Source organism: Alosa sapidissima, chromosome 22, assembly GCF_018492685.1.
Source record: "Alosa sapidissima isolate fAloSap1 chromosome 22, fAloSap1.pri, whole genome shotgun sequence".
Classification (NCBI taxonomy): Eukaryota; Metazoa; Chordata; class Actinopteri; order Clupeiformes; family Clupeidae; genus Alosa; species Alosa sapidissima.
Window position 1 is genome coordinate 30,663,784 of NC_055978.1, and position 12,500 is coordinate 30,676,283.

Consider the following 12,500-nt stretch of genomic DNA (forward strand, 5'->3'; position numbering starts at 1 on the left):
AGGGGTGGGCGATATGGACAAAAAATAATATCTCGATATTTTTTGTGATTTTGACGATAACGATAATTAGTAGATATCCTAATTATTTATCTATTTATATTTATTTATTTATATTTATCTATAATTTATCCCAAAAAAATTGTAAAAGTCTGAGTTACTTTACTGCTCATTATTTATGAATAGCATCAATACAATAATACAAACCATTGACCTAACCTGTGACTTTTTAACAAAATCAACCAATGCATTGTCACTCTATGACACATTTCCAATTTTGCCCCCACTTGTGTGTGTGGCAATGACATGGTCTAGCCAGCTACATTAGAGAAGATGACTAGGCCTAACAGCTTCCCAAGAGAAAGTCTGAAGCTGAAGTTCCTTTCAAACACCTTTACTTAGGATTCACTGTAAAACTAAGCAGACCAACAGAGTACATCTCGGTTATTTCCTTCGATGTTTTGTTTAAGAGTTAACATTTAACATTCCAAGTTACAGAATAGAAACTAATGTGTTAGCTTATGGCTAATGTATATGAGAAATCCCATAGAGATGCTAACGGTTAGCATAATCGATACACGTAGATATTTAGAGCGAACTTCAGTCCATTTACAAAAGGGTTACATGAGAAGAGTTCTTTGTTTACAACTGACTATTAAAATACTCAAAGGCAAGTGTTTTCTCTCCATATAATACCATGTAGGAAAAAATGTGACTCATCAATGCTACGTGAACAGAAGTAGCTGCACAAAATCCCAAATATTCTACGTCTGGATCTCAGTACACAAAATAAACATTAGGCCTGCGTGTGTCAACGTGGACCCACTAGCGATCATGTGACACTTGCTCTGCTGCAATGGGGCTTCTCTTGCATACACCTCCTGGATTTAGTGAATGTATGGGGTTTCAATGCGTAATTGAGTGTTTTTTATTGAGTGAATTTAAATACTCGATAATTTGCACGTCGTTAAAACAACAATCACGATATTATCGCAGACGATATATATCGCCCACCCCTAGTACACACACACACACAGAAATATACAGAACCAATACACAGTACAAAAACACACACACACACACACAAATATACAAAACCAATAAGCAGTACACACACACACACACACACACACACACACACACACACACACACACATATACCCACTAACACAGAAATATACAGAACCAATACACAGTACACACACCTCAATGCAGGTGACCCACCCCACTCACCTGTTCTCAGCTCACCTGTATGTCCCTCCTCCTCACCTGGTCTCAACCCAATTACCCCACCAGCTCACTCAGCCACCTGCAGCCCTTCCCCCCCCCCCCCCACCTGCACATGCCCCTTCACCCCTAACCCCCCCGCACACCCCCTTCACCCCTTCCCCTCACATGCCCCTTCACCCCTACCCCCCCCCCCCCGCTTACCTGCTCCACGATGGAGGCCAGGCGTCCCAGGGCCAGGCCGCACTCGTCGCCGCGGGTGACCACAGCGCTGCCCAGCTTGACGACGATCCTCTTGGCCTGGCGCAGCTCGCCGCGGTGGGCGAAGGACTTACCGTGGGCACGCGCCAGCGGCACTGTAAGAAAAGGCACGTTACTCCACTGACGCACGGCCGGCAGGCCAGGCCACACGCGGCCATCTGAAGGGCAGAGAGAGGGAGGGAGGGAGGGACACCAGGGGCAGCAGCCAATGAGCGATGAGCAGCCATGCACAGGGAGCCAATGAGAAGAGGGATAGGGTGAGGGGTCAAAGTTCAGAGGGTGAGGGGCAGAGATGTTCTGAAAGGGGAGAGGGAAAACGTGGAAGAGCCACGAGGTCTGCAGGAGATACCATCTCCCCGTCTTAGAACATCTCTGATGAGATACCATCTCCCCGTCTTAGAACATCTCTGATGAGGAGGGGAGAGGAGGAGGATGATGAGGATGATGATATTGATAATCAATGAGCCCATCATGTGTGATTAGAGAAAGTTAAACCCGTTAAAGCAGCCCCACCGGTCAACTCAACCCCAAACCAAGACCCACATATCACCTTCATATCTTCATACAACACGTGTGTCAACAAAAGCAGGGATATAATTAAGAGCAGGATTTGGAGGTCTTTTGGAGGTCTTTCTCCTTGTGAGTGTGAGTGTTTGACCTTAAAGGCCTGATTCATAAGTCTACGCAAGTTACGCTGGACAATGCCAGGCTCACGCACGTCTTTAAGTGGCTTTCATTGTCTACACAAGTCACATGGACGATGAGGCCCCGTCAGAAACTGCATGTTGCATGCGTTTTTGTTCCTTGCGTTGACTATGAATCAGCCCTCAGCATATGTGTCTGCGTAGAGTGTGTGAGTGAGTGTGTGTGTGCACGTGCGTGTGTGCGTGCACGTGTGTGTATGCACAGAGAGTGTGTGTGTGTGTGTGTGTGTGTGTCTGCGTAGAGAGTGTGTGTGCGAGTATGTGTGTGAGTGTGCGTGTGCTTGTGCGTCTGTGTAGAGTGTGTGTGTGTGTGTGTGTGTGTGTGTGTCTGCATAGAGAGTGTGTGCGCGTGTGTGTCTGCATAGAGACTGTGTGCGCGAGTGTGTGTGCAAGTGCGAGTGCGTAGTGAGAGAGGTACATTGCTGTCTGCTGGTTTGGCAGCAAGGCCCATTGTGTCTTGGCTGGAATGTGAGCGAGCCATAAGCTCCCACCCCACACAGCACAGGAGAACAATACACACACAGATGCAGCCTCAGCACACTGCCCCAAAAGCAGCCAGGAACACATGCAGCATGCACAGAGAGAGAGAGCGAGCGAGCGAGCAAGGGAAAGAGAGAGAGAGAGAGAGAGAGAGAGAGAGAGAGAGAGAGAGAGAGAGAGAGAGAGAGAGAGAGAAAGAGAAAGAGGAAAAAAGAGACAGAAAGAGAGGGAGGGACAGAGAGAGAGAGAGAGAGAGAGAGAGACAGAGAGAGAGAGAGAGAGAGAGAGAGAGAGAGAGAGAGAGAGAGAGAGAGAGAGAGAGAGAGAGAGAGAGAGAGAGAGAGAGAGAGAGAGAGTGTAGGGGAGAAGATGCCAGTTTGGCCTAGATAAACCCCCTAGTGGCTAAACAGTGAGAATAATCACCACTTACTGTGGCCCTGTCTGGTTGTTGGTTATTAAATACATTTCCCTGAACGAGGGACAACAGGGATGCATACCGACCGTACAACTTACCTTCTAAACCTAAAACATTACACTTGCATATATCCCTCCCTGATAAGCCTGACATGTATCTTTGCCATTTTAATAGTGTCACAAATATATCATGTGCAAATGTCCATTAAATATATTAACGTTATTATTGACACGTTGGCCATTAAATATATTAACGTTATTATTGACACGTTGGCCATTAAATATATCAGCGTTATTATTGACACGTTGGCCATTAAATATATTAGCGTTATTATTGACACGTTGGCCATTAAATATATTAGCGTTATTATTGACACGTTGGCCATTAAATATATTAGCGTTATTATTGACAAGTTGGCCATTAAATATATTAGCGTTATTATTGACACGTTGGCCATATTCCTCAAGCAAAATGTGTAAACATTACGAAATGGAAAAGACAAATCGGACTGATTCCTGCACGCAGACACGCACACACTTACTCTTGCCTTGTGAGGCGGCCCTGGAGAAGGTGTGCGAGTTGCAGGAGCGCAGGCCAAGCCCGGAACACTGAGACAGCCTGTGCAGCAACATGGCGTCTCACCTCTTCACTCTGCAGAGAGAGAGAGAGAGAGAGAGAGGGGGGGGGGAGAGAGGAGAGAGGGGGGAGAGAGGGAGAGAGAGAGGGTGGGGGGGGGGGGGGGGGGGGGGGGGAGAAAAGACACAATATCACACACACACACACACCTCACATACCATCATACATCAACATTGCAAAATCACAATCATTACTCACTCACCACAGACCTACACCAGAGACTTTCTAATGAGGAGACACAGCACTCAAAAAATCCTCCATAGAAATGCATGGGGCTAGTTTGTAACGCCAATATGGCCGTTGTCTACACATATCCCACCCCTTCCTCAGCAAAACGTCGACATGTGAATACATTGAGCCAATCATATGGTGTGTTGTGAAGATTGCCAATCATGTCTTGTGAACTCGCCGCTGGAGCAAGATTGGTGTCGTGAAGCCTTGCGCACGTGCATTTCTGCCGAGATGGATGCCCGATGAGTGCCCAAAAAGCGTTGCAATATGGCCGCTGAGTGGAGGGACTTGCCTAAAAGGACTTTGCCTACACACACCTCACAAACACACTTCACACACCAGTATACCTAATACACAAAGCGCACACACACACACACACACACACACACACACACACACACACACACACACACACACAACCAAGGAAGTGAGATGACTTGTCTGAGTATGCAGAGGTGTAATCTGCACCTGGGGAGCATATACGGTCTGACACACACAAACGATCAAGGATGTTCGGACACTGGACTACAAATAGTGGAGCTGCAACAGACAGCAGGACTACAAACATGGCATCTCCGACACTGGACTACAAATAGTGGAGCTGCACCAGACAGGTGCGTGGGAGCAAACAGCCAGCAGACAGGGCGAGGAGTGCGAAATCGCTGTGAGTGACTGAGTGAGAGAATAAGTATTGACAGAAATGCTATCAGCAGGCCTGCCATAGATGGAGTAGGACCAGTGAGAGATGTTTGGTAAGGGTGGACCTGTTTCCAGATAGCCGCAATAACCAGGTGGACCTCTGTCCATTTATGTCTATTCAATCAGCATTAGTCCGTTTCCGGGGGGCCAGGCCGAGCCAACATTTCATCCGGCACATTCCTGATACTACTGCAACCATTCCCTTCAAATAGAGAAGAGTTTGCAGGCCTTATCAGCAGTTAAGATTATCTGATCACTATAAAGCATTCACATTTCTTGAAACGGAATTTCTTTTGGGGTAAATACAGTATGTATAACCTTTACAATACAATATTGGGCTACACAGCAGCACTTTTTCAACTTCACCACACTACTCACTCAAAACCTTACTACATGAGTCCTTTTTTTTTTTAAATGTGAAACTGCAAGACGTTAATGATAATTCGCCACTTTTCCAAGGCACCATAATTTCTCTCCACATAGACCTGACCGACCGCCTGGTCCAATGGGGGTGCGCCTCGGATGGAGACTCCACCCTGGCCCGGCTGATGAAATGAGAGTGCGGCTTGCAGACATGGATGGATACGTGTACACAGGCGGTCAATAGAGCGATGGTGGCATAAACATCTGAACATTTTACTACGATTTCAAACAGAAATTGTACGTCTGAGCTTCGGAATATTAACAGGTAACGTTAGCTCGTGAACATGCCCAAGTATACACCGACACAGACAAAACAGGCATAGCATAGGGGTGACAAATAAGGAGGAAACGAAAACATTTGTCAACGTCAGCATGGTTTCAAATATTTGATCTGGCCAACAACAGACATTGCAATTGACACATCGGTCACATCACATTAACTAACGTAGGCTTAAATAAGACAAGTGGAGGTAGGCAACAGATGGCAGTTGCCTGACTAACGTTGTTAACTTACCACTAACGTTACAAAGCAAGCTAACATTACATTAACTATCTATAGATAACGTTGTTAACTTACCACTAACGTTACTAAGCAAGCTAACATTACATTAACTATCTAACTACGAACATTCAGTTAACTAACGTTATCGAGAAGTATCAAAATGATGGCTAGCCTCTGTTTGGTCACTCAACAAGCTACCGTTATCAGAGATAGTGTAACTTATGCTAGCTGGATAGTTGCATGTCCTAGTTTATGAATCTGTGTCAGTGTTACATTCTTTGCTAGCTCTAGCATGTTAGCGAAGTACAGTTAAAATCCAATGAAGAAACGTTAGCAAATTGGCTAGCTTTAATGCATAACAGTTCAACTTACTGAATCAAAATGGCAAACTTCTATATTGCTGCACATACCTTTGACACTACCTAGTATTTTAATTCCTCCTCTCACTTCAGTCGAAATTTCCAAGCACGACGACCAGCTTACCATACAGCACAACTGCTTGCCACAGATCTTGTGGCATATGCGAACTTGAGGGGTTGTCAAGCGCCGTTGCTTCTGTCTACGTGTGCGTCGTTTACGTCAGTTGGCTAGCAGTTCTCCATTCTGAACACTCTTACGTTAACGTCCAGTCCGGTAGCAGTAGCATGTAATTTAAATGTATATACGTTACGCTAAACGCGTACGTTTTTACAGTGTATAACGCTCGTGTGCCATTCAGTTAAAAAATTTCTTCTTAGCAAAACATCGGATTTCTCACCACGTGTAACAAAAAACACCTACCCCTTTGACCGACTCTATTCGGTACTGTTTGCTATACCTCAAAGCATTTTTAATCAATTAATAATCTAACAAATTATTTTATGTGTTTGCTCAACACGCCCCCTAATGTTGCCATTAAATCCTTATACAGTTGATGATTAAAATTAATATTGCACAATAAATTCAATAGATCTTTACATTGTTTATGTCAATTTCTGGACTTGACAAACTTTATTATTTACATTCAATAACTTCTAATAATATCTTAATATGCAACCCTTTCTTTATAAAATAATAAAACACAACTAGAGAATGTAATTCCAGGGAATTACGAGTGCATGAAAATGCAAAAATGGCTGCTGAATGAAATATTGTTGAATATTGTCTAAAATATAATCTAAGTAAAAAGATGGAGGTCAGATAGAGAAAAAAGCTGGTGGGGAGTCATAGTTGATGACAGCTGACCGTTGGAATGGCCGAACAGTAGGCATGGGCCAAATGAGGCCTGAACAGTAGGCATGGGCCAAATGAGGCCTGAATAGTAGGCATGGGCCAAATGATTCTATTCCGGGAATCAGTTCTTTCAGTTCCCTTCACCTTCACAGATTGTTCGTTTGATTCGTTCTTTCAGTTCCTTAAGTCAAAATATGCTTTAGAACACCGTCCCGGTTGTCTTAAGTCAAATATCCTTTAGAACACCGTCTCATATGGTCTGTTACATAATTTATGTAAATATCAAGCTTAATATTAAGCACATAAGTGCCTTTTTTCATAAATATACTGAATGAAATGCAGTAAGAATCAAATGGCGTCTTCCAAGTTCTAGCGCTGGCAGGCAGGCACGTAAGTAAAGCCAGGCCCAAAGATTCTAGAGCGGAGCGTACTTTACGCGTAGCGCTTTAGAATCTTTGGCCAGGCCTATCATTTGTTTACCCATGGCAACGCGGTTGCTACCTGCTGTAGTACTCTCATTCACGTTTTAGACTCAATCGCGATATACGGTCGAGGGAGATGAAGCTCTGTTCGTTTGTATCTTTTGTTACGTGACCATGTTTTTGTATGTTAAAAAATAACCAGTTCTCTTGTTTTGGGAATCAGTTCTCGTCATTCACCTTCGGGATTCGTTCTTTCTGACCGAATCAGTCGCGAACTTTGTAACTTTTATACTTTTTGAACTAGGTCCTATTAATTAAAAACTACTAACATTTTCCCCATAGACTTAACATTAGCGATTATGACATCACAGTAGGGCACTTAGAATCCTATGCCAACTTGCCAAGTGTTCCGGCCACCTCCAGCAACTGTCTGTTTCAGGCTTTAAGCCACTGATCTATTCACCTTATTCAGCCCCGCCCATTTTTTTGAATTCCACGTTGTCTTTAAACTTCCGGTCGGCTAACTACGTCTAGTTAGCTTCATTGGGATAACACGGCAGAAGAGGATAGAGAGGCTAACTTACAGAACAGCCGCTCCAAAGTCAGTTTTTTCCTAACTTCAGATAGGAAAGCTGTATAACAGAAATGTCTTAAGTCACCAAAATCCTAAATAAACGTTCCTAACTTTAGGATGACCCATAATATATGATGCCAGTCATCTCGATAGAGCTCTGCTATCTCAATGTATCGCAATGGATGTGCTGCTCAATCGGAAGTTCGGAGACAATGTGGGCAAAGCTATTGCCCCCATGTTTGCGCGCGGAATAAGGTGAATACATGGATTTCTATGGAACGTCACGAAAACATGCGTGCGCAACCAAGAGGCAGAAAGCACCATAGAACAGCATAGAGCAATGCAAAAGAGCAAAAGAATAAAATGAGTTTTTGTGCTGAAAACTGCACCAATTCAAAATCACGATGGTTAGAGAATGTTAAATATGTTCAATATCCCTAACGGAATGCATGTCTTTGCCAAAAATGACAAAATATGATGTTATATTAATAATCCAAATGAACGTCAAACTTTGAAATATAGTCTGAAATTAGATGTTATTATCATTGAGACAACAGGGGTATACAAAAAAATCTGATTGTAGCTTACAGCAGCCGACTATTTAGGTTAAGTTTATAACGTTGTGGACGGCCACCAAGCGTCTTCTGCCTCATGGCTGCGCGCGCATCTAGTTTTGTTGGGAAACGGGAAACCCGTGTATTCCACCGCTGAGAATTCAGGATCCTGTCACGCCATTATTTAGTGTCATTTAGTGTAACTAAGTTAACCTTTACTGTGCTGAGTGACTAGCACTCGTTAAAAAGGGGTTACACATATATAATCTAATGTAAACAGTCCAAAAACATAACATTAGAAACAGAAATATGAATTCAGAGTTTTAGACCAACTGTTCCAAAAAAGAGTTGAAATCAAAAGTTTATGATGACTAGAGCCCCCTTCATTAGTTTTATTAAGTTGTAGTGGTTAACAAATACTTAAAGAAGTTTTTAGAATCGTGCCCTTGAGTCCAAAAGTGTCAACCAAACGGATCTTCAAACACACTTCATCCTGCATTAGGTGTCAGTGGGTGAGGGTCAGTGACATAATTTGCCATTCCAGCCGTGCCAATGGTCAAAGCTGAGGTTTGTGATGTGTTAGCCATTCCAACCACGTCATTCCAGTCATTGGTCGAGGTTGTTGTGATGTGTTAGCCATTCCAACCACGTCATTCCAGTCATTGGTCGAGGTTGTTGTGATGTGTTTGCCATTCCAACCACGTCATTCCAGTCATTGGTCGAGGTTGTTGTGATGTGTTAGCCATTCCAACCGCGTCATTGGTCGGGATTGAGGGTGTGGTGTGTCTTCCGGTGAGCCTTCAGCTGGTAGGACTGCTGGAAGTGTGCGAGGCACACAGTGCACCGATACGGCTTCTCCCCAGTGTGTGTGCGCATGTGCCTCTTGAGGCGATAGGAGCTGTAGAAGCTCTTCCCGCAGGACGTGCAGGTGTACGGCCGCGCACCTGTGTGGTAGCGCATGTGCAGAGTCAGGTAGCAGGACTGCGTGAAGCTCTTGTCGCACACCGCGCATCGGAACGGCTTGTGGCCCGTGTGAAACCGCTGGTGCTTCTGCAGCTCGCCCTGCGAGAAGAACCCCTTACCACAGTCGTCGCACAGGAAGGGCCTCTCGCCCGAGTGGGTTAGCTCGTGCCGTGTCAGGCTGGCTTTGAAGCAGAAGGTCTTGTCGCACTGTGAGCAGTGGAAGACTTTCTCGCGGGTGTGCCCGTTCACATGCTTGTTCAGGCCGCGCTGACGCTTGAAAGCCTTGCCGCAGTGCGGGCACAGGAAGGGCCTATTGTCCGAATGGATCAAGCGGTGGTTCTCCAGCTCGACTTTGTACGGGAAGCTCTTGCCGCAGTCGTCGCAGAGGAACGGCCACTCATTGGAGCGCACGCACTGGTGGCTCAACAGCGCCCCCCTGTAGGTGAAGGACTTGCCGCAGCTGCAGGGGTAGGAGCGCTCGGTGCGGTGCACCACCCCATGGCGGGTGAGGCTGGGCAGACAGGGGAAGGTAGCGGGGCATTTGGAGCACTTGTAGGGACGCTCCTGCTGGTGCAACAGCAGGTGGCGCTGGAGAGCGGATGGCGAACTGAAGCGCTTGTCACACTCGGCGCAGTAGTTCTTGGGCTCGTGCTGCGCACGTCGGTGCTCGTTGCGGACCGCTATCGAAGGGAAGACCTCGGGGCAGCGGCCGCACTCGTAGAGGCGCGGAGCACCGTGCGTGTAGCGATGGCGTGCCAGCGCCTGGCTGTGCGCGAAGCTCTTGTCACACTGCTGGCAGGTGAACGGTCGCTCCCCCGAGTGCGTGTGCTGGTGCGCCGTCAGGGCCGTTCCTGAGGGGGGCGCTGTCTGAGTCTGGTCAGTGTGAACCAGCTCCTGGTGCGGCCTCACTAGCTCCTCCTGCTGGTGGGAGAATGGGCACTGCGGACGCGACCACGTCTGGGCGGCCTCATCTGCAAGCACACAACACAGAGATTAAGCCACTGACTGTACACACAACACAGAGATTAAGCCACTGACTACACACAACACAGAGATTAAACCACTGACTGTACACACAACACAGAGATTAAGCCACTAGTCAAAGAATGGACAGCTAGCGGACTGTGTGGCTATATGCTGAACGTGATAAAAAAAAAAAGTTGCGGGTTAGATAGCACTTAGCTCCAAAAACAGCATCAAAAACAAATTGGTCCAGCCTGAGTAGCGAGCTACAGGGTTTCCCGCAGGAAATGTGTTAGTCAAGGTGGTAGGTGGTAGGTCCCGGGGGGGGGTCTGGTATTGGTTGCTGTTGGTGGGGGGGTGTGGGTGTTGGCGTCTTGTTTGTGCGATACACTACAGACTCTGTATATTTAACAATTATTTATTAAACACTACATTATACATAAATAACCAGCTTCTCAAAATAACAGTTAACAAAGAACAAAGTAACAACACCAAACAACTATACAACAGTATACAAATATTTCAAAATATTTGTGTAATTTGTGCAATTTTAACAAAGACTATTACAAACTATAGAACAAGTGCAAAAGAAAGTGCAAAACAACAAAATGTGTTCAGTCACTACTTATGGCAGAGCTGACAACTACAAACCATCCTCCTTGGCTTTAAAAAGATCATTTCAAGGGCCCTTTGGTAATTGCACTGTTTTTTTTTTGTTTTTTTAATAATTAAAGTTTTTATTTGAACAATTGTGGTACATATCTCATTCGGACAAGACAAGCACGGTCAGACAGTTAAATTAACATATTTAGATAAGTGTTCCTGGTTGAGAAGAAGAAATAAATAAGTGAATAAAGATAAAGCACAAAGTATAATCTAATAAACACCATACAAGAACATAAAAGCAGAGAAGATGAATGTGCATAGTCTTCTTAGCACATCCCAGTAGTTAAAGTACAAGTCCAGAGGTCAGGTACTCTGCAAAGAAATCCCAGCTACCCAATACCACCGGTCCTCTACCCTTTATTCTAGCAAGCATGACCTCATACGACACTGTCTGGCTCATTAAAACTTTCCAGTCCTGGAATGTTGGATTTATAGTTGACTTCCAATGTCGTAGTATAATTCTAGAAGCTGAGGTCAACCCAACCATCAGCACTGAGTGAACATCTTTTGTCAGCTGTGGTATTACAGTTTTATCTCCTAGAAGACATAAGCGTGGACACACCGGTAGGTCCACTCCTATCCACGTCTCAAGAAACCCCAATATTCTACACCAGAATGGCTTGACCATAGCACAATCCCACATGAGATGCAGAAATGTGCCTGTTTCCTTTTTACATTTCCAACATATATTACTAGTTATTAGTCCTATTCTAAAAAGTCTGCATGGTGTCCAATAAAATCTGTGTAAGATTTTGTATTGAATAAATCTACATCTAATTTCTTTAATATATTTACCATTATCTGCCAGAATTTGCTCCCAATTATCTTCATCAATTTCACACTTAAGATCCCTCTGCCAAATTATTCTTAGATTTTCACATGTGCTCCTGGTCAAACAGATGGATTTATTGTAAAATACTGATGCTTTATGATTACGTGGATATTGGAAATAATCAACTACTGGATTGTCTTCTTTTATTGGCTGACTTTTTCCCATTATGCAGTGTCTAATCTGCAGGTATTTCCAAAAGTCACCTTTCTCTCTGAGATCATACTCCTGAGTTAGCTCAGCAAAAGATTTAAAAAAGCCATCTTTGTAGAGGTCATTAATTGTATGAAGTCCATTCTCTACCCACCTTTTCCAAAACACTGTTTGTTTCCCTATTTTAATTTCTGGGTTAAGCCATAGTGAGGCATATTGCTGTTTGTGATGTGAGATTTTATGTAGCTTATGAATTTTTGCCCAAACCTCCCTAGAGTGCTTAATAATTGGGTTTTTATCTCTCTCCAAACCAGTCACCTTTTGGGATAATACCTGTATAGGATGAAAAGGTTTAGCGAGACTCTCCTCTATGGTGACCCATTTTAAACCAGACACCCCTCCAATCCAGTGTTTAGCTATCTTAGCCATTTCAAAAGACAAGTTATACAGTCTAATCTCAGGTAAACCCAGCCCACCTTTATCTTTAGGTGCAAACAGTTTGCTCATTTTAAACCTAGGTTTCCTCCCCGCCCAAAGAAATTCCTTGATGAGATTATCATGCTGTTTAAGAATATGTTCTGGTATGCTG

General features: G+C 44.5%; 2 protein-coding genes across 11 annotated transcripts in view; both read right to left on the reverse strand.

Moving 5' to 3' along the window:
* The window catches only part of aldh18a1 (aldehyde dehydrogenase 18 family, member A1), a 29,283-nt gene extending 23,129 nt beyond the window's left edge, over positions 1-6,154 (reverse strand). For 2 of the 9 annotated variants that reach the window (XM_042078293.1, XM_042078290.1), the window contains exons 1-3: positions 5,986-6,150; positions 3,626-3,735; positions 1,429-1,643 (exon numbers count right to left, since the gene is read on the reverse strand). In XM_042078293.1, coding sequence (XP_041934227.1) covers positions 1,429-1,643; positions 3,626-3,716 — 306 coding nt within the window. In that variant the 5' untranslated portion in view covers positions 3,717-3,735; positions 5,986-6,150. Of the gene's footprint in view, positions 1-1,428; positions 1,644-3,625; positions 3,736-5,985 lie in introns of all 9 variants that reach the window. The other 7 variants (XM_042078291.1, XM_042078298.1, XM_042078294.1 and 4 more) reach the window with 7 other exon arrangements.
* Positions 6,155-8,698: 2,544 nt separating this feature from the next.
* LOC121697026 (gastrula zinc finger protein XlCGF26.1-like) overlaps positions 8,699-12,500 on the reverse strand; it is a 34,493-nt gene continuing 30,691 nt past the window's right edge. For both annotated transcript variants that reach the window (XM_042078287.1, XM_042078288.1), the window contains one exon: positions 8,699-10,271. In XM_042078287.1, the coding sequence (XP_041934221.1) occupies positions 9,094-10,271 (1,178 nt within the window). In that variant the 3' untranslated portion in view covers positions 8,699-9,093. The remainder of the gene's footprint in view (positions 10,272-12,500) is intronic.